This window comes from Taurulus bubalis (assembly GCF_910589615.1).
Source record: "Taurulus bubalis genome assembly, chromosome: 12".
NCBI classification, from domain to species: Eukaryota; Metazoa; Chordata; class Actinopteri; order Perciformes; family Cottidae; genus Taurulus; species Taurulus bubalis.
In genome coordinates, this window is record NC_136600.1 from 11,996,491 (window position 1) to 12,018,533 (window position 22,043).

Below are 22,043 nucleotides of genomic sequence, written 5' to 3' on the forward strand. Positions count from 1 at the left end.
ATAGATGACTGTAGGTAGATTTAAAAAAAAAAAAAAAAAAAAAGTCAAGCAAAACTGGATCAGGCAATTTATGAACTTCAAGGCGGCATAATGACTGGAGTGTTTTGCATTGTGTGCACAGCAATTTTGTTATTGGAATACCTAGAACGTTATTATTGTTTCCTGCGCTGACTACATTTTGGAGGCTGTATTTAAATCATGAAAAGGCAGCACGAATATGTTATTCAAGATCTACAAAACTGATAATAGTGATTGAGGAAAAGGCTTGCAATGACAAGTGAGTGGCATACTGTAGCTACGGTTTGCATTTAGTGTTGCAGCCCTTCATACCATGAAGGATTTCATTTGCCTTCGGACCTGCATTGATCGGCTAGATTCATCATGTACCAGATGTTTAAGACGGTCTAAAAATGATCCCACTAAAGTGCAGTGCAAGGACAAATATTCCAGAACAAGGCTTGTAACTGTTCGATTTGAATGGTTAGAAGTGCTGCTGAAAAAGTGCTTGTACGCTCAGAATACCTCTCCTGGTAAAATAAAGGCTTTCATCCTTAGCTTGGACCCGGAAAGCGCATCTTTTTAGCCAGAGCCTGCCTTTTTGTCCGGCCGTGCATCGATTGCCCTCCACATCCTTTGTGTCAACTCAACAGCCCAATCATGCTGACTCTTTTTTTTTCTTTCTCCCTTTCGGTCTTGATAATGTGTCTGTATTGATTTCAGTGGCCAACTGATGCGGGTCCTTTAGATCTGCCATAGACATTTGAAGAGTAAAATCGGCCGATTGATTTCGAAGGGGCCTCTCTGAAGGAGTACTGTTTCCTCGTATCACGCTGCTCGGTACAAATTTGACTTTGAGGACCATTTACTTACCGTTTGAAACTAAACACATAATGTTTCTGTACTTTAATTGACATCTTAAATCATTGTAGATTGTGACGATATGAGCAAAAATCCAGATTTCGTCAACGCAAAAACTGGCATTTTATATCAGTTCCTGATCAATCTCCAACAGATTAACAGGGAAACACAATTTATCTTGGCTGTTTGCTGAACGCTTCCCTTGCTTTCTCTTTTCACATGGTGTTTTAGCGCAGAACTTTTCATGATCCGTTTCTCTGGCAGGAAAATAAATAGTGTCTGTTTACATACTCAACAGGTCATATCTGAAGGCGGCAATCATGCACATTGGTCTCAAAGTTCACATTTTGAAAAAGTCATGACTTCTGAATCCGTAACAAATTTCACACAAAAAAAAGTATTCACAAAAACAGGATGAAGATGGAAACCACACTGTAAAGTTACTCACACGCCAAACATCACATGCCTGACAGCAGCTACCCCGACGCGTGTTGTTATTCGGCTTTAAAAAAGGTTTATATGCCAAATCTGAGCAAACAGTTAGTGAGACTTTGTGTACCACAGCTGTTGTCTTGCCTGTGAAGGTGTCAAGTTCAGAAGCAACCGGGCCACAACGGGCTTTGCGTTTTGAAAAAGGTTGTGCGGGGGTCATGAATCATGATATCAGTTCACTAAGCTCACTTCTGTTTTCACCTGCAGGTTTAATCTTATAATTATTTGTATCTGTGTTCTCTTTCCAGGGGAGGCAGGAAGAGTAGCACAAGGCAGAGAGGACTGCTGCCCCCCGTCAGGGGAATCCGTGTTTGTTTTTGCTGTTGTTTTTTTATTTTTATATTTTTTCTACCCGGATACAACCCGCAACCTGGTGAATTCATGATCACATGACCGTGGATATGGACGCAGTCCTATCCGACTTTGTCCGTTCCACTGGAGCTGAACCAGGATTGGCCAGAGACCTGCTCGAGGGTGAGTGATTCACGACCCCATTAGTCTTGGACAGAACAATTTTTATCATCTTTCTAATCGCTGCTATATTTGTGGAATGGTTCAACGGGTCCCGAGTCACTAAGTATATTAATTAATGCAATGATCCCATTGCCCTGTACACGTGCCACACAATGAATAATCACAACAATGCAAACTTGGAGTGATAATATGAGTTGTGATGAACGATCAGACTTTTTTCTTCTTCTTCGAGTTAAACTTATTGTCCAATCAGTTATTTCTTTACCAACTGCGTTCAATTAAGTTATGCTTTGATACACTTTATTTGTATCCTTTAATTTAGTCTTTGCTGCACCCATCGCTTACACACTTCAGCGAAGAAGAAAAAAGGGAGGGAGGGGTAAAGTTGACAGCTGGTGATCTTCTGAGCAGCAGCCAGATTGACCGCTGTCTCACTCAGTGCTTCTGACTTGTAACTGTTAATTAGGCTATCATCCACGAGCAGAAGGAAGGTATATCTGGAGTCAACAGGGCTCCTGTTGCCTAGCAGCAACACAAGCTGCAGATAAGAATATGGGTTAAAAATGTAATGGGATGCAGTGAAAAGCAGCGAGCCGAGACGTGCTTCAAATTCTGATGTTTACTCAAGCGAAGAAATGTGCCAGTGGCCTTCACATAAGGTAAGATGGTTAATAGTTGAACTGACTTTATATTTAAACTAATAAAGGACGTGCCATTTCCTCGACATGGAAACACGATTCAGGTTGCCGCGCTGGTCCCGGTGGCTCAGACGGATGTTGTTCCTAACCCCCTCTCTGTCTGTAGGCAAGAACTGGGACTTCACCGCTGCCCTCAGTGACTTTGAGCAGCTACGACAGGTGCATGCTGGGAACCTGACGTGTTCGTTCACAGAGGACAGGACGTATCCACCGCTCGAAAAGGAGATGGCCCGGGTCGGGCGGCCTGTACTCCACCGCCAAGACGAGGTGGTGCAAGGTGAGGCCTTCAGCAAGTGAGCTGTTGGGAAGCGACACTAGTTTAACGCACGAAAAGCAGCTGCCGGACATTAACCAGTAATAGCTAATTTGGCTTATAAAAATACATTTAAAATGATCTTTTCTCTATATCCTCTTCTATTTGTCCTGTAGCAGCGACAGAGAAGCGCCTGTCAAGGGGCATTTCCCACGCTAGCTCCACCATCGTGTCGCTGGCGCGCTCTCACGTCTCGAGCACCGGAGGTAGCAGTACTGAGCCCCTCCTGGACACGCCCCTGTGCACTTTCCAACTACCAGACCTCACCGTGTACCGAGATGACTTCCGTGGCTTCATCGAGAGGGACCTCATCGAGCAGTCGATGATGGTGGCCTTGGAGCACGCTGGTGAGAAGAACCGAGACTCTCGGATTTGCGTGCTCACTGGCTGGGACAAAAATAGCTGTTTTCGTTGCCGTTTCTGTAGATAAAGAATGTGTACACTGAAGGATTTATTGTGGATTCACATCACCGTAAAGCTTCGACCTTAGTACATCGCAGATAATCCTTTTCATACGCAGACACTTTGACATGTCACAGAAGGAAAAGCGCAGGTGTAAATAATTAAATTATTAATGCCTGAATTCCATTTAGCTGCTTATGTTTCATGGTCCTGATGTTGTGCATTCTGGCTCACAGTAGCCATCACTAATGTTGTTAGCATAGTTAACACCAGTGCTTTTTTTCCTTTGACAAGTGAACACGTCTGCTTTTTACGCTCTGAACCTCAAAACCCTGTCAGCGGGATGGAAAAGCATGTTTTCTTTCAGCAATCGCCAAAAAACAGTCGACATCGTCAGATTTTCATCTTTCTCGTTCTTTTATGATTTATTGCATGGTAACTTTGTTATACTGCACAAAAGACATTTTGAGGTCTCTCTATTTCTAGTCACGCTTGGGCTGTTTTTCCCATAGAGGTGCAGGAGAAAATCGAGGCCACAGAGAGACAAATAGGGTTAGAGGGTTCAGAGTCTTAAGTCGTATCTACCACATTTTTAAAGTGTCGAGGTTTTTGCACATTCATATTGTAATCAATCTCGAGTGGGTAATGTGTTGTGAGTTCACACAATAGCCATGTTTGTCGTTAACGTTCATAATGCTGATTTTTGGATGGGAGCCTGAAGGGATGCGCTGTCAGTGGGCTGGTTTTCTTTTTCTGTTGGGTAATTTTTTAATTTTTTAAATCTATTTTTTTTCTTTAACATTACCTAGTGTTATATTGAAATTTATGTTATTGACAAACATATCAAATGACTGCTGACGTAAAATCAAAAGTTTCTTCTATATTCTATAATACTACTGAGCATGAAAGTGTAGTTTTAATACACATATTATTATCTTACCAAATCTCGTAATGTATTTGATAAGAACTACAGCAGTTCTACAAAGACAAATACAGTTTGTATTACAAACAGGTGAGTTAAGTTTTTTTGCCTATATGCCTGCAGGGCGACTGAACTGGTGGACTAAAGTGGTTTCAAACTGTCAGAATCTACTGCCTCTTGCAACAAGTGGAGACGGAAATTGCCTGTTACACGCCGCCTCGCTCGGTGAGTATCGCAGACCTTTAAAACAAGACCCCGGCACCGTGGCTGGTTCACACTCCATTAGCATTCATTGAGAGAGCTTCATTGTTGGTTTAAGCGGTAATTGCATTTCACAACGTTGCAATGCACTTAGTCTTTGTGGCCCATTTAGGAAATTAATAATGTCCTAACTGATGTGCAGGCATTGTCCAAGAACCCTTTTCTGCTCCTGTATAGTAGATGGGAAAGTCACATTCATGTAACCTTTAAAAAAAGACACTCATAGGTTGAAGGCAAAAGCTGGTTAAAAGTTCAGCATTTCATTCATTGGTTTAGAGTTAATTTTGATCTTTAAGTGAGAGAATTTTGTGTCTTTTAAACATGTTTTCCAATGCAGGTATGTGGGGTTTTCATGACCGGGACCTGATGCTACGGAAGTCCCTGTATGCGCTGATGGATCACGGGTTGGAGCGAGAGGCACTGAAGCGCAGGTGGAGGTGGCAGCAGACCCAGCAGAACAAAGAGGTCTGTTATAGAGGCCGCACATTTCTCTAGGTCAATTTTGTGATGCCTGTATGAGAGGAGTGGTAGTCTAAAGCATGGAGAAGCTTGTGAACTCCAGAATGTTGCTTGTTTGACTCATTTGACCAAGGGGGGAGGAGTATATACAGGGACAATGGACAAGTGAAAGCCTTTACACGCTTCTTATACCAGCATGTCCGCCTGCAGCTGCTCGCACTTCTGCAAAAGAACATTTGAAATGCCAAATACACACAGCTCACTGTCGTTCATTAGTTGTCTTTGTTCGGTGCAATCCTAGCTCTTTCAAAGTGGCAACATCAACTGAGATGGACGCTGGGTTGCTGTAAACGTCAATTATTATGATCATATTAACAACGTTATTTCCAGTGGAAACCATAACCTAGATTTATGGGCAAATGCTGGCTAATAAGAATATTATTAGCAGCACTCTGTCACATTATACTCCATGACTGTATTAAAAAAAAAAAGTTTTCTTTCCTAATTAAAAAAACTGTAGTCTCATAAAAATAATCCCTCTCAATCATCACTTTTGTCGCACTCTCCCTGTATCTTAATATTTCAATCTCTTCAGAACTTTTCTGGGCTTCCACCCCTGCAAAATCGTAGCAACAAGGTGCTCTCCAAGAGGAAGAGTCGGACACAACGGTGTACAACGCAAACATAGCGAGGCAAAATGGCAAGCGTACAAAGCTCTTTCCAACACACCGAGTGAATCTGTGGTTGGTTTTCACCTTAACTGCGGTCAGGGGGGCGTGTGCTTCAGGGGTCGTTGAGCCCAGGAGGAGGGACCATAAATGGCATAAATTCTACCTGTGCAAAATCTAGAGTGTTCAGTTTTTGTTGACATTGTTAGAAATGCCGTCATGCAGATACCTACGTCACGTGGGGAAACGTTTGTTAGAAGGGCAACCCCAAATTTGAATGTTCAGATCTTAATACATAAGGAACACCACTAAAGATTTATATGAAAATTCTAAAAAAATAATGGGCTCTATCTTCAATTGAATTAACACCTATATGAGAGTGTCAATAAAATAAAACTGAACATTATAGGGTTTTTATAAAAGGAGTCTTTATAGCAGACCTGTTGTATTGAATTGCATTAAATGTGTGTGTGTGTGTGTGTGTGTGTGTGTGTGTGTGTGTGTGTGTGTGTACAAACACTACAACTGCTATAACAACAAAGCATTTAATTGTTTGCATAACAGGTTTGGCAGGATTTAAATATAAAAACTTCGACACTGATTTCCTCCTCAGTAACCAACCTTCCACCTCTTCCATAACATCAGTTCCCTGTTGTTTTGTTCTTATTTTTCATGGGGCATTTAATTGTCTTTCACAGTTGACAGTCTCTTTTTGTCACTTTGTGCACCCTTGGCAACATGCTGATGATCCTTATCAAATACAAAGTGGTTTTAAGATTGTTTTATCCTCATAATTTCCCCACTGTTTATCTATATTATCTAGAAGCGCTGGTATATCCACCTGCTATCGGTATCGCGATATTGCTATCGCTTGATCAGAGACAAAGAAAGAGACTGTTTGAGTTGTGCACTGCGCTTCACTTCAACACCCTTCAGACGGCTTTTTTATTTTATTTTGACAGACTACGATGACTCTTCTTCCAATGAAAGCAAACGTAGCAGCACACCGAGTAGGTTTTCCAAAGTGTCTGCAGACAACCGCAGTCGAGATGCCACACGAATGACGGCCTAATGTTCAGCCATTATTCAACGGAGACCACAGAGGTGTCCTTAAGCAAATCACTGAAACCAAAATTGCTCTCGTGGAGCTGCGCGGTGGGCAGCGGTAGAAGACTGGGACGCTTTTCTTGCATGAGTGTGCCATGTAGGTGAATGGGGGCATTGATTCTGAGGAGAAAAGCGTATACTGTCCATACATGGATATTAAAACCTGATATTGGTGAGGGTACTGTTGCTACTCTGTGACCTACACAGGGGATTTTGCAAAGGCGCTAGTTAAATTTCTTTCCTCAATTGTCAGCATGTAACCTTGTGGTAAGACGCCATAACGTCAGTGCATGCTTTCGTGACATTTGACACTCCCTCTCCAAATGGCAAATGTGTGTGTGTGTGTCCCTCCTTTCTCTTCAGTCCGGTCTGGTGTACACGGAGGAGGAGTGGCAGAAAGAGTGGAATGAACTGTTGAAACTCGCCTCCAGTGAGCCCAGAATACACTACAGCACCAACGGCACCAACGGGTAAGGCCCAGCTCAAACAATACGGGGACTGTTAACCCAACGCACACTTAGTCACGCTCATGTTTTTATTCATGAACAAAACAATGGCGCTCGCAGTCGGAACCGAGTGGCCGGCGCCTCATTTTAGTCAATCTGCTGTTTATTGTAACAGGCCTGAGTTCAAAGGGTTAGATATACTGACAGTGGTCCACAATACAAACTCTTAGTTCCAGTGTGGTTCCGCCTTCATACGCTCAGGAATTTTGTGTTTGTGGCCCACCAAAAAAGTCTCCAGTTCCCTTTTTTTCCTATTCATCATAATGAATCCATTACACTACGTCCAAACTTTGATTATGTCTGTTTTTTTGCGACAGTGTAAACAAACTCTGTCTCTGTTGTTTTCAGGGCGGAGTCCTCAGATGAACCGGTGTACGAGAGTTTAGAGGAGTTTCACGTCTTCGTCCTGGCCCACGTCCTCAGGAGACCCATAGTGGTGGTGGCCGACACCATGCTGAGGGACTCTGGAGGAGAGGGTGAATATACCTGATGCCTCACACTGCTAATGCATCACTCTTCATATTCATTTTACTGAATTACATCACATGACTCATCCTCATTGTAGCTACAATTTTAAATATCATAGTTTTGATGAAGTTGTCAGTGGCTCATGACTGGCCTGAGTTGGACAACGTAAGTAAACACCACCCATCTGGTATCTCAAGCAGGGTAAAACAAACAACATGAACCACTGCCAAATACTGTAACCTATTTCTGTCGCATACCCACATGTTGATTTACTCACATCGGAGGTGACGACAGTCTCGTTACGGAATAAATGCAACACTCATTTGTCTGAACATTTTTAAGTAGATATGAATAAACCTCCAACAAGTGAAATACTGGTTTATTGATACGGGTGAAAGCTTGTTTTACGTTTTGGCCCCCAATGTGCCGTATCGCCGGGAAAGTGCTGATGGTGTCGTTTTCGAATGTTTAATGTCCTTGATATTCTTTTTCCTAGCCTTTGCTCCCATCCCGTTCGGAGGCATCTACCTACCACTGGAAGTGCCAGCTGCCAAGTGCCATCGCTCGCCCCTGGTCCTGGCATACGACCAGGCACACTTTTCTGCACTGGTCTCCATGGAGCAAAGAGACAGCTCCAAAGACCAAGGTAATGCTTTGCATCAATCATCTCCATTAACAAATAGTTTTTACAATCATTCTTTTTAATCATCAGTATGGGAGTAACACTTTTACATAAATTCCAGTCAGGTTTAGAACTTTACGTCGCACTTGGACCCACTTTACAGCTTTGTGCCTTTGCTTGATGGGTCAGTCTTTTTTTTATATTGACCTTAGTGTTTTTTTTAAGAATGGTGACTAATAGCCTTTGGACTTTTGAGCATATCTCAAGCTCAACAAGCAAGCGAATGACCTCCTTCCAGTGTTAAAGTTTAATGATATTTTGACGAAAGTTCGACCGACAAGTCACAGATTTGTCGTTTAAAAATACTACCTTCTTCCAACGCAATATGCAAGTTATGATGTCGGCCTAAATGCTGTTTCTTAAGATTTCACCTTTTTACATGAGTGGAATTTTGGAGAAACAGAGTAGTAAGTTAGTTTGTGCACAAATTACAAGTGTATCCTCAAAGTTCAAGACATTGCCCAGACATTGAATTGTTTACCGGTCTAAAAATATCGCGTTGGGCCATCCAAAGACAATATTGGTCAGACGCCGCAGACTAAATGCTAAAACAGAAAGTGAAAGAATTTCTGTCTGCAGACAATCCAGACTGCTGGATTCAAACGTTTTATCTTTTTTTCTAAGAATACTTTTTCTCCCCCTCCCCTTCTCTACCAGCAGTTGTAATCCCTCTCACTGACTCGGAGCACAAAATGCTGCCTCTGCACTTTGCTGTGGACCCTGGGAAAGATTGGGAGTGGGGCAAGGATGACACAGACAACGTGATGCTGGCAAGGTATGGTCTCCTTCTAAAACCACCTCTGAAGCATTTACATCCAGTTATGTTTGTCACGTCGAATGTACTCATTATTGCCTTTTTTACAAATGTATTTGCTCGAGGTGCAAATGATTCATGTGTACGCCCTTCTAGACAGCTGTCCCTTTAGCACAGAGTGTCAGTGTGTAGGGATTGACCCCTGACTCCAGATTAGCACACTCAGTGCCAGTGACAATAAGATTAGCTCTTAATACCTTCTATGAATGGACCAGGGGAAGGAGCGCCAAAATAGCAGCTCGGTAAAAATAACCTTCCAACCTTATGTACGTCAGTTGATGACACTGTGGATGTCTTATTCAGATGAAATGATGGCCAGAGGATGATATTACACAAGTGGCAGGCGATATTGTTCGGGAAAAGGTCATTCGGTTAAAAAGCTAGTGCAGAACCAGAACACTCAACAGCAAGATGCTTTTAGGGCATTTGCCATTTACTGTGCCATTCAGAGCCACATTGCCAGTGGCTGTTGAGCGGCAGCACAGAAATCATTCTGTTTTTATATTACCCATATTTAGCATTGGCCCAGGGAACTTGACTAAACTGGGTTTATTTAAACTGGATAAACCTCTCTGTGAATTAGTTATTTCTTGTTGGATGTTTCTCTTGCTGGCTTCTTCTGCATATTGCTTCGGATGTATTTTTCAGTGGGTGCACATTTTCCTCTGCTACCATGGTTTAGAATCCAGCTCCAATTCTGTCTAACAGCTAGAACATCATAGATAACATCATCAACTTCCTAAACGTCAATGTTAATTGCATTTTCATTAGTACGACACTGGAGCCCTGCGTTGGTCGCTCCCCTCTCACCAAGCTGTGACTAATTTCTCTCTCCTTCTCTTTCACCCAGTGTGGCTCTTTCTTTGGAAGCCAAGCTCCAGATGTTGCACAGCTACATGACGGTCACCTGGCTGCCCCTGCCCTGTGAGGTAAAGACGAAAGTCCGCACATCCATCTCGAGCCTCGTTTGCTCCTCTCCAGCAGCGAGGTGTATAAAGACGGCTCTGACAAACGGGAGCCGCCGTGAGTTTTATCGGCTCACCTGGTTTTACTCAAACTGCTTTCGCAATGTGATGACATTTTGGACAGACATGGACGTAAATTGCAAGATGACATGAGTTGACAGAGGCAGACAACCTCTTCCATCAGACCAGCTGTCCCCTGACTGCTGAACAAAGCCTATATTAATAACAAACGACACTGGGTTGTTCAGGTCATAATGTCACACCGCACAAATACTGGGACAAAGCTCTTCTTGTGCGCCACATGCTAAGAGCAGGGAGCTTGAAAGGACTAGTTTATAGCAGTTTCATGGTTAAGCTGCAAGGATTGGCTCCAGGAAACAGGAAACCCTGTATTGAAACTATAATTTAAGGGGATTGTTCTGATTAGAAATGCTACCGGAGGATAGCCTGTGTGGTGGGAATTATTGTTGAAAGATTGGGCATTCTGTAACTGCTTCTTGTTTGACATCAGGCAATAGTGCGTCATCATGGAGGTCATGACTTTTCCAAATACAGCCCTGTTAATTTTAGAGCTTCCATAACATGTTTGTAGATATGAAAAGGCTTTTGGAAACTGAGTCATTTGTTTGTTTTTTTGCATTGCTCTGCAAAAAAAAAAGCAGCTCTATGAATCACTCTTTTCACATTCCTTTCTCCACCATACCGAAGGGAAATGTTCCCGTACTGCTAGATTTTAGGCAGAACATGATTTCCCCCTTTTTATTAATTTCTTATGAATGTTATACTATTTCTCTTCTTTTTTTCATTGTGACAGTCTTGTGTTTCTGCTTTGTTTCCCGGCAGCAAGCCCCTCTGGCCCAGCCAGAGTCTCCCACAGCCTCAGCAGGAGATGATGCCCGAACGCCTCCTGACTCAGGAGAGTCAGATAAGGAGTCAGTCAGCAGCAGCTCCAATGGCAACGGAGACGCAACAACAGGATCGACGGTCAATGGTAGTGGGTCCTTGGCCAAGAACAGCTCGTCTTCCTCATCTAGTTCCTCCAGCAGTGGGTCGGCCGGGGCGGGGAAGGACAAAACCAAGAAGGACAAGGACAAGGATAAAGACAAAAAGAGGGCAGACTCGGTGGCAAATAAGCTTGGCAGTTTTGGCAAAAGCCTGGGCAGCAAGCTGAAGAAGAACGTGGGCGGACTGATGACGGGAAAGAACGCCGGAGCTGGAGGTGCCAAGCAGGAGGGTGTGGAGAAGAAGAAGGGTTCGTTTAGGGGGAGGAAGGGCAGCAAGGATAGCTCGCCTTCAGCCCACGCCTCAGAGGATTCTGGGAAAGGCTCCCCCTCCTCAGGTAGCGAGCGCCTCAACGGAACAGGGAGCAGCATGAGCAGCAGTGGCGGCAGCAGCACTGAGAGCGAGAACTACAAGTACAGCGCGGATGTCAAGGTCAGCCTTGGCATCCTGCGATCTGCCATGCAAGGTGAGAGGAAATTAATCTTTGCCGGCCTTCTCACGACCAGCAACCGGCAGCCCTTCCAGGAGGAGATGATCCAGCGTTACCTCGCCGACGCCGAGGAGCGCTTTCGTTTTGAGCAAGAACAACAGCGGCGCGATGGGGAGAGGAAGGGCGTCACCAACGGCATCCAGCCACCGAAGAAGGAGGCGGCCGGTGGAACAGAGCTGACCTACCGGCCTTATGAGGCCAAAGAGGAGCAGTCAGAGAACGCGTCGCCTTCCTTCAACCAGCTCAAGTCCTCTCCTTTGAGCCCCTCTATGTACTCTGCCGTTGTGCCCATCCCCCGGCCCTCCTTCATTGACCAGACTCCTGTCGCGGCACCGCTCACTCAGCATCTTCAAATGCATGGCTACATGGATACCCGCCGCCAGCTAGCCGGTGGCTCGCCGGCGACCTCCTACCCCGGCCTCCCCTCTTACGCCACCCTCCCCAGGCACTGCCCCACGACGCAAGGTCCCTCCCATCCCCAGTACAATAACTCACAAGGCCCCGCCTCCCTGAGTCCCTCACGCCTCACGCCCTCGTACCCCCCTGAGTTCGACCCACCGGACTACCCTGGGTCTGAACTTGCGGGGGGGAGTTACACCAATGGCTTCCGGGACATGCGCTCCAACTTAGACTCTCAGAGTGGGCAACCCCCGGTCAGACACTACTCGCTGGGCAGCGCCGGTGGTTTGGCGAACCTGCAGTCCAGCCGCTGTCGGACACCCAACTGCCCCTACTACGGACACCCCGAGACGGGCAACTACTGCTCCTACTGCTACCGGGAAGAGCTGAAGAAGAGAGAGCCAGAACTAGCCATCCACAGGTTCTGAATGAACCGAGCTTGAATTTGATGAGTGGCCTTTTTCAGTTTAAATTTTTTTAAAACAGGCTGGGGCGGATCAGCCTCTGAATGAACAAGAGAATAGCCGTGTCACTTCCTGTTGGGATGGACGACCTCAGAAAGTGGCAGAGAGTCGACGCGATTACAGAATAAACAGGGTGGTTTCTCGCTGCTGGGGTCACATGTTAGACCATAGAATTAACTAACTGCACTTCTGTTATGTGTGTGTGTGTGTGTGTGTGTGTGTGTGTGTGTGTGTGTGTGTGTGTGTGTGTGTGTGTGTGTGTGGCAGGCTCTCCTCCTTTTATCAGTTTAACGCCTTGCTACTGTCTCCTCCTGGTGGAGAGAATGTATATGGCAGGCGGCATACATAACACTCATCGACGCGCATACAGTACATGCACACATATACACTAAGTCCAACTCACACTATCATATACACAGAGATGTAAGCACAAAACAGAAAATAAGGCACGAGTGTCACCACTCTATTTGTGGTCTGTGATAATGTTTGGATTGGTTTATGAAGGAATGTTTGAGCATTTTGGAGTCAAATCTGGTTCGGTTGATTTCAGTGTTACACAGATTTTTACACTACTGTTACTAGATGCTTGCATCATACGTACCTCGGGAAGCAGCAGAATTAATCCTCGTCAAATTGCTCTTTTTCATTGGTCCATATTTGCATAATGCAAATTGGAACTACCGTGCAATGCTACAGATTAAGCGTTCTGTGGTGCTACTGTTACAGAATGCAAACACATAAATGTCCATGCATTGCTCTGCACTGTTATCCTTTCTGCAAAACACTACTCGTATCGCTATGAATTGGATTATAAAGAGGTCAACCGGTTGACGATTACATGCAGTTGGCCAGATTATTAACCAGGCATTGTTGAACAAAGATGACAGCAGCGTAGCCCTGCGGGGAGACCCCGTTCCTCGAGCTCGAGTGTTCCAGACGTTTGTTGCAATGTGTGTCTTTCTCCGTTGGGTCTTCCTCTTTCTGCAACGACGGTTGCCATTGAGGCATTTGATTATTGTGGCCAAAACAGCCATGCAATACTACACACACTACAAAGTTAAAATGTCACAGAGCACAACAGTTTTTGGAGACATCCTTCACATGTGTAACATGCTGCAACGTTAAATAGTTGAAATGCAACCATGTTTTGGAGGAGAGGGGGGGGGGGATTTGACAAGTAGAGGAACCTTTGTTCCTAAATTAAGTGACATAAACTTCCTCCAAAGTAGCCACAATTTCCACAGTTGTGACAATTGTCTCCAATTTCTGTTTTGCATGATGCAAAGGGGACGCATGCATTTTTTGTTAGATGTTGACACCATTCATCATGACTATATTCATCATATGTACTGACACATTTTATGATTACAAGTTATGATTCTGAAAGTCTGTTTTGAAATGACGTGGTGGTTGAGAGGTGCGAGACAAGGTCCAACGTTCAGGGTGTCCTTGCTAATGGGACAGCTTATTGGGTTTGGTATCCCACTGCAAACTCTTGACATTCAACTAAAGACCGTTTCTTAGTTTCTGGCATTCGTCCTGACAAAATCCAGCTGCGTAATCTCTTTTTGCACAATTTCAAGCACTTTCCTGATGTCCGTAGATATACAAAGAAAACAACTTTTTACTGTTTTTGAAGTGGCCTGACTGTTGTCTTTTGTTCATCTCTGCAGACACTGCCACCTCTGTTCATGAGAAATCAGGGGGCCCGGGCGAGAGGGGTGTTCTCTAAAGGATTTTGTTGCTGTAGAGCTACAGCGTTTTTGGTGCCGGCGTCACCATCTAACTCAGTTTCCTAGTTGCCTTTTTCAGCATTTGTTCTCGTGGCAATCGCAATCCCGTTTGTACGCTGTGCAAGACGAACATAGAGTATCCGCTGCTTGCCTCGTTGCACGCAGTCTCTACTACTACTACTACTACTACTGCCCCCAAAAATGTAACAAATTATTATTATTAAATCTTGTTGAACGTATTGCGGTAATGCCATTTATTCTATTCAGTTAGTTATATCAACTGGTTGATACCGGCTAATCTTCAGTTTGTCTTTATTAAAAATATCAGATGTTTATGTCAAAATGACGACTTAAATATTAATTAAATCCCCCTTTTAATAAGCCATCGTGAGGACTTTCTTTTGAAGAAGTGTGACTCGTTGAGTGCGTCTGTTCTTCGGCATTGAGTCTAGAAAAGCACAATTTAGTATGCAATTCACTGCCTTGCCCAGTTGAGGGCAGTCTTGTTTTGTTTTTCATTTGAACTCTGTGTTTGGAGCTAAACCTCGCGACCTATACTCAAAACTACTAAGTCAAAATAACCAAAATATTAGAACAGTATTTTCCATAGTGCTAATTCAACACTATAATACAATGTTTTATGTGTATCGCTAAAGCCGGGTCAAGGAAGAAGGGAGTTTATTTGCTCTGCATTTAAAGTAACTCTGAGTTTTAGTGACAATAAAACACTTAAATCATGCTATTTCCCAAAAAATTACAAAAAAAACAACAATGTGCATTTGCTGTGTTTATATGTGTTGATCTACGTCCGTGCACTAACGTTTTAGTTCAGACGAGACCCATCAAGTGTCCCCTCACTGTGGGAAGGTGATGTCTGTGTTTAAAGACGTGTTTGTGTGCAAACTTTCTCCAAAGTAATAATTAGCTGACAAAACCATTTCATTTTGTAATGATTTTTTTTGCAATGAAACCGATGCCTCCGAAAACATGAAAGACGTCAGACTTCACAGGCTACAAACACTTTTTTTGTATTTAAGAAGAAAAAAGAGAAACAATGAGAGGTTGTATAAATATGTTCCAAGTTATTTTTGTAAGCCCAAAGTTTTACAGTGTTTTTTAAAGGGTAAGAATGTATGTTGTTGGAAACTGAAACGTGTATGGCCGATGAGCTTATAGAGCCTGGATTTGGTGTTTTACCAGAAAGTGACATTTTGGCCGTCAAAAGCGACTCCCAGACGAGCCTCCTGATACTCAAGGCTCTCTCCTTGCAAACTAATTTCCTCAAAGCTGACCTAACAAGACAAATATATATATATATATATATATATATATATATATATATATATATATATATATATATATATATATATATAGTGAGATTTTTTTAATAGGTTTCCTTGTGAAATGTTTAGTTGCAACATTTTAGGATGTTCTTTCTCACATGGCTAATTGTCCAGCAGACTGGCTTTTTAATTTGTTTTGTTGCTTTTTTAATTTGTTTTTTACAGCCAAAACATGACGGCAGCGTTCTTGTTGACCCAGCTTGTTTCCTCCAAACCAGAAGAGAAATGGCTCAGAATTAGTTTTGCGACACAACTGACCCGATATATTTTTATATATTGTACAACACTGTATTTTTCTGTGTGAACAGAACATTCATCATCGGTGACATTAACATGGAATACTTCGAGTTGCATGGGACTGGAACTGTTGCATGTAGATGGCAATCCATTTTACCAAATTTGTGCATTATTTTAACTTGATTTCAGTTGTCCTGGTATTTTTTAACTGTTTTTATTTTTTTTATTTTTTTTTGAAGAGGAGAGCCCTAAGGCTGTGTGACAGTGCAATCTGGATAGAAAGAACATCAGATTTTATGTTAGGTTATTATTATTATTATTATTATTATAATTATTTCTTTTGCACCGTTTGAATAAATTCTCATTGTATTTCAAGAATGCTACGCTTCCTCTCTTTCCTGTGTTTAATATGAAAATAAAAAGCTTTTGTAGTCTACACATTGCTGGATCATAAATGTTCACTGATGTGAGATGAACTCCATAAACAAATAATTGACTGTCTTTACATGTAGTGACATGATGATGATTTTACACATTTCAAATTGTGTCTATACATAAAGTTGCAGCACAAGGCTGGAATATCTTGGAATTAAAGCGAGAAACAAATCTGTCCGAAGAAGGAAAATTAATTCACAATTATGTTTATATTGATAATTGACTGACTAATCATTTATTTAAACTAACATTACCTAGTTTCATCCTCTTTATTTTTTAAAATTTTTGCTGCATTTTATTGTCTTTCTTGACAGGAAACAAAATATGCTTGGGTTTTAGACCATTTGTTGGACAGAACAACCAATTTTTCAGATGTTATAGAAGAAGTGAAAATAACTGACAGATAAATCAAAAAATGTAAATAATTGTTGGTGGCATTGCCCTGGCCGTGTTGCATTATACATTGTTGAATAACTCCAGCTCAGATGATGCAAGGTCCTGTGTCTGGGACTGTTTTATGTATTAGAGAAATTGGAGACCCTTATGTAATATTAAACAGTTTCCCATGTGGTTAAAAAAAAAATAATCCAGACCTCTCTATTATAGTTCACAGGACACTGTCTCTCCACCTGTTCAGCAGCACAAACCATCGCTCAGGATTACTCAGACTTTTCCCCCATTTCTTCTGAATCGGCCTCCTGTGTTTGTCTGGAAGAGAGTCGTTGGCGGTTTCTTTCCACTCGTTTGGATGAGAGGAGAGGAGCCCGTCTCCACACAGAGCTGCTAATAGGATTTGGAAAAAGGTACTGCTGACCAAAAAAATGCTGTAGATGGTGAATTAACAGGATTGTTGTTGTTGTTTTTCAAAAGCTTTACAAAGATGTTTCTCGCGTCAACAAAGGACACTGATGTATGAAAAGCATTATCAAAACAAGCTTGGGCAGTTTAGAGAGTCTATCTTAAAACACATTAAATAGATTGTGCATATGTAGATGATGCATGTTGTTATAGATTAAACTACCCAGGTTTGTATGAAGCAGATACAATTACCTGCAACAGGAAAACAAATGATACTTAACACGTTATGGCATTATTATTAACAATCCAGTAAGATGAGATAAGATGAGCCTTTATTGAGGGTAACTTCAGCAAGTACAGGTGAAAAAAAAAAAAAAAGATGTGTGTGTGTATATAATAAAAAAAAGTATATAAATGAGAGCTATACTATTCAAGACCCAGTTAACTCAACATTAAAAAGCAAGCAGTAACCACAAACTGGATATTAGCAGTGCATATTTTATACATTAGAGGTGCATCCAGGTCAATAGTTAAATTGCTCTGGATTTGGCTCCATATGCATGTTGCTGCATTTTACTTCTGTACTTGTTTTGAATGCAGGACTTTGACTAGTATTAGTATTGAACTAGTATAAAACACTGTGGTACTTCTTCGTGTGTTGTTGCTTACTGGTGGTGAGTTCAAGGGGTTTAGTAAAAGCGGGGAAAACGGACCACTTTACACCCTCCGTCACTTAAAAAAAACATGTTGGACTCTAGTCCAGATCATGTATACATGTTGTATTTATTTTTCAGGTACACTGGCCCTTTAAGAAGCTCCACCGCTGCACTTCTTCTGTGTTTTTTCTTCTTCTTCTCTTTCTCCCCCTCCAGTTGTGTTTTCACTATGGCGAACGTATAAACAAACAGAGCCCAATGGGTGGGAAAACGGCAGAAACGGTGCACACGTCTCCGCGGTGGTGACTAACTAACACCAGCGAGTTAACGGTCCGGTGACTGGCGGTGGGGTTTTCGGCGAGGGTGTGCTCTCGGGACACGGATGCTGTCAGCGCGAATAGCGATGGAAAAAACAAAGCGACAATAGTTCGCTTGTGCCTGAACACCTCGATGGTAGCAGCCGGTGAAACTGACCAACCGTTACCGGATCTTTTCTTTTTCTTCTTCTTTGTCTTCTCTCTGCTATAAAATGAGAAGAGGACAGCAATTGACACAGCGACAGTTATCTTAGAATATCTTGTGGGTTTTTTTTCTTCATTTTTGGGGTGTTTTTATTCTTATTTTCTTGGTCGAGTTGATTATTGACGTCAAAAATGTTGACGGGATCTAAAACCACGTTCAAAGTGAGGCAAATGCTCCCGGATATCAAGGTAAGGTCCCAACGTTGCGTTAGTTAACCTGGGTTAGGTTAGCTCACGGTGACTGGCGTTATTTAGCGTTAGTTAACGCTTGCTCTGTACAGTGACTTAACGTTACCAGCAGTAGCATTTACTTAAATTATCCCGTTTGAAACATTCGCATAACTGTAGACAGAGCTATAATTTAAGGTAATAAAAACTTGAGTTTTTTGTTTTGTTTAAACTTTACCGTATCCATTTTTAAGCTTTTCAAATGTATAGTTTGGTTTAATAGTAAGTTAACCCCCATCTTCTCTGTTCTGGGGACTTGCCACTGCGTCAGTGTGAATGTCGGTCATTTGCGGTAATTGTCAGGTAAATCATGATTTGAGGTTTAAGTCCTCGCTGTATGTTTATTTCACAACAGTCAATAATATTGCTTTTAGTGGTGCATGTCAACAGTCCTGGTGTGAGGTGACACCAGAGAGGCGCTGATGCCGGAAACGCCATCATTCACCATGCAGAGCTGTAAATGTTACATGCAGGTAGTTTATTGCCGCCTGGCTGGACTAGAAACCTGCGTTCCCTCCTTAAGGGTCCCTCTGTGAGCTTGTTTCAATTTGAGGATTTGGTCTCCTGTTTGGGGCTGCAAAGGGCTGCTGCTCCCTTCTGTCTGGCCAACACCCCCTGTTGTTGGGGCATGCATAAGGCAACATAACGTCTCTCTCTTTGGCTGCTTGCTTTAATAAAGACCAATTAAGGGGTGGCTAATCTGAATCACTTCTTGTGGCAGGGGGTTTCCTACTATGGGGTTAAGATGCTGTGCAGAAGATCATCATCTCCCGTGCAGTGAACAGCGGTATGCTTTGATATGCTCAAAGGAAAGAATCCTTGCATTTCAAGTGATCAGTGAGATACTGCCCCAGTTTTTGGAGCACCTGGGAGGATGGAGGGTCCGAAGGACTTGTTTGGTGGACGGCACAAAGTAATGTGTGTGTGTGTGTGTGTGTGTGTGTGTGTGTGTGTGTGTGTGTGTGTGTGTGTGTGTACACGCAGTGTGAATGTGCTCGCTCCTTTGGGAACAGGCCATCGGCTGTGTCTTTGTGTTGCCGGGCTTTTTTGTCCACTCCCTGGTTATTTTCAGCAGCCGCGGGGGGAAACGGTAACAGATGCCTCTTTGCTCTGCCTTTGGGGCGAGGCTTGCATGTGGAGTGGAGTGGGAGTGTGGGAGAGGGGGGGGGGGACTGATGTGCCCAGCACAACATCTGGCTGTTGTCATGGAGACGACAGTCTGGAGGAAGAGGCGTTTATTTTTATTTGATTACCTCCGAGTGAGATGAGCAGACATCATCACAGCCCCCCCTCCCAAACCGAAGGAATCCCACCTGGGTCCAAGTAGGAGAATGTGGCCGAGGATATGGTAATGTAGAGTAGTAGGCTGTGTAGATGATATGCACAGGCCACCCACACACTCCCGTGGGTTTCACTTCCATGAGTATGCGTTAAGACTGCTTTAGAAAACTGAATCCAATAACCAGGCTGAATTTGAGCCAGAAGGCTTTTGCAGTTTGCATCTACTGAAGAACCCCCTCTTCTTTTAATACCCAAGTCATTTTTGGATGGCATGAATTATGCTGTAACTAATTCCTTGTTTATTTAGTGGATTAATGAATCAATTAAGTATTTGTTTCACAAGAAAAGTACCAAAATAGGTCCGTCACAATGCCTTAAAGCCACAAACATCTTCAAATTGCTTGGTTTGTACGGCCAATGATCCAAAAATCCAAAGAGATCTAGTTTACGGTCACATAAGACAAAGAAAAGCAATTAAGAAGCTTGAAGTAGGCAAACATTTGCCATTTTTGCTTAAAATATGAACAAATAAGAAAACAACAACAGTCCTGCTCCATCAGGATGCTGAGGCCTGCATCATAGCAGGCTTATTTTTGGCTGCGCCAATCCCCTGGAGTTCACTATCTGCATCTCTTAGCCAGCTTTGAAGCAGTCAGCATGAAAGGCACACAGCACAAAGCTCCACAGAAGCAAAACAAGAAAATGCCAGAGGAGGGATCATCTGAGCTCTATTCAGAGCGGCTGAAGATCCAAGCCTGATATGAGTAGGCCACAAGCAGTACAGTCACCCACACCCATTCCCACAGGCCACATAAGCAACATTCACTGCAAGCCCCTGAGCTGCCGAGGCTCCCACCGCTTAAACAGAGCATGACAATGGGCTCCTCTTAATGGCTGAGTAAATTTATGGTCCCCGGTGGAGGGTGTATCGATCTGGCATGGGGTGATAATTAACCAGAGGCACTATTCACTCGCCAAAAGGGCAGAAGGGTGAAGTCCTTTGTCTGTTTTCGAGTGTATGTAATGGCTGTGATCATCTAACTTGGTCGGAAGCCGTCGGGAGTAGAGGCGACTGTCAAAAAGCTTTTCACGCGTGTCTAGAGACGACGATGAGCCGCCGAGGACGCAATCTGCAGCATTCAATGTTCCGCTCGGCTGTTCGGCTGAGCTGACATTTGCAATGATGTGACTGTTAATGAAAATGTGAAGACGTTCAGAGATGCGAGTGTGCTCCAGAGACCAAAGAGGAGGAAACGCTGCTGTTGATGGACATGCTGCAGTTTGTGGCTGTTGGACATGTGACCTTTTAGTCACTTGCGGAGTGGTCCGTGATTGGTGGAAAAAGAATTGTCATTTGTGAATGCAGGCTGATGGTGATCCCCTGGGGGACCACTATGAGGTCAACATGTGTGGTTTTGGTTGAAATGTCTCAACAACAATCTGATAGACAAGTGAAAATTGGTCATGAAGATTTCCTGATCCCTGATCCGAGGCCTTTCATTTGGGGTATTTTGTCTTCAGAGGTCAATCTCATATTCCTATTTACATAAATGCGGATTTTATATATCTAGCTTTCTAGTATTTGGCTGTACTCTGTGTTCATCGTGTATAGACAACGATAGCACGCACTCAACATGGTCAACATCATATCGCTACACATCAGAATGTAAGCGTTGTCAATGTGAGCATGTTCGCATGCTGTTTACGTTAGCATTTAGGCTAACGTACCGGTGTACCCAAGGTACAAACCTTTAGTACTAAAATGCTATTGTTTGGCTTCATATGACCTTTGAACCTTCCTGTGCAGACCTTGCAATCATTAACTGCACAAACATCTGTTTAGCTGAACAGTTCAGCACCAAGAGGAGGGGATAATGAAGACGCTGCTGTGAGAAAATGAATTGCAAATAATTCAGTGGGGAGACCATTGAAAGAGTCAGTGGTTATCTGTTTGTTGTGCATCTAGAAGTCTAGACTGATGGTGTTTTAATTAAGAATGGATAAGAAGAATGCCAACACAGCTGTAAATATGTCTTTGTTTTCAGGCTTTCATCAAAGATTTCAAAATAAAATGTTGCAGCAAGGAGAGCTGTTCTAAATGCGGGAGGCTTTCACAGAGATGAAATATTTACCCTCTGAATTCCCAATTCATGAAACATTGATTCATATTTCACCCTATATGTTGCAATCGGTTTGTCTTTTCTGTCATATTGAGTCCAAAATGCAGCTTTTGCTGGAATAGTTATATTTTTATACGCTAACTGTAGGTAGTATATGTTGTTCCACTGCTGTATATACAGTATATTTAGGGCAGTTATGTTTGTCCTTTTGCTTTCTGTGCATTAATACATTTCACATCAGGTTCTC

At 42.9% G+C, this 22,043-nt stretch overlaps 2 protein-coding genes across 2 annotated transcripts in view; both read left to right on the forward strand.

Moving 5' to 3' along the window:
- Nucleotides 1-1,739: 1,739 nt before the first annotated feature.
- On the forward strand, nucleotides 1,740-12,408 carry otud7b (OTU deubiquitinase 7B; the record flags this gene model as incomplete). The annotated part of the gene is made up of 11 exons (XM_079227459.1): nucleotides 1,740-1,824; nucleotides 2,629-2,799; nucleotides 2,952-3,182; nucleotides 4,283-4,384; nucleotides 4,758-4,885; nucleotides 7,018-7,124; nucleotides 7,509-7,636; nucleotides 8,125-8,274; nucleotides 8,968-9,085; nucleotides 9,975-10,053; nucleotides 10,933-12,408. The coding sequence occupies 11 exons, from the start codon at nucleotides 1,740-1,742 to the stop codon at nucleotides 12,406-12,408; spliced, it is 2,775 nt and encodes a 924-aa protein (XP_079083585.1).
- A 5,891-nt stretch (nucleotides 12,409-18,299) lies between these two features.
- Nucleotides 18,300-22,043, forward strand: part of mtmr11 (myotubularin related protein 11) — a gene marked incomplete at both ends in the record, with an annotated part of 28,102 nt that continues 24,358 nt past the window's right edge. The window contains one exon of the mRNA XM_079227460.1: nucleotides 18,300-18,356. Within this exon, the coding sequence (XP_079083586.1) occupies nucleotides 18,300-18,356 (57 nt within the window). The remainder of the gene's footprint in view (nucleotides 18,357-22,043) is intronic.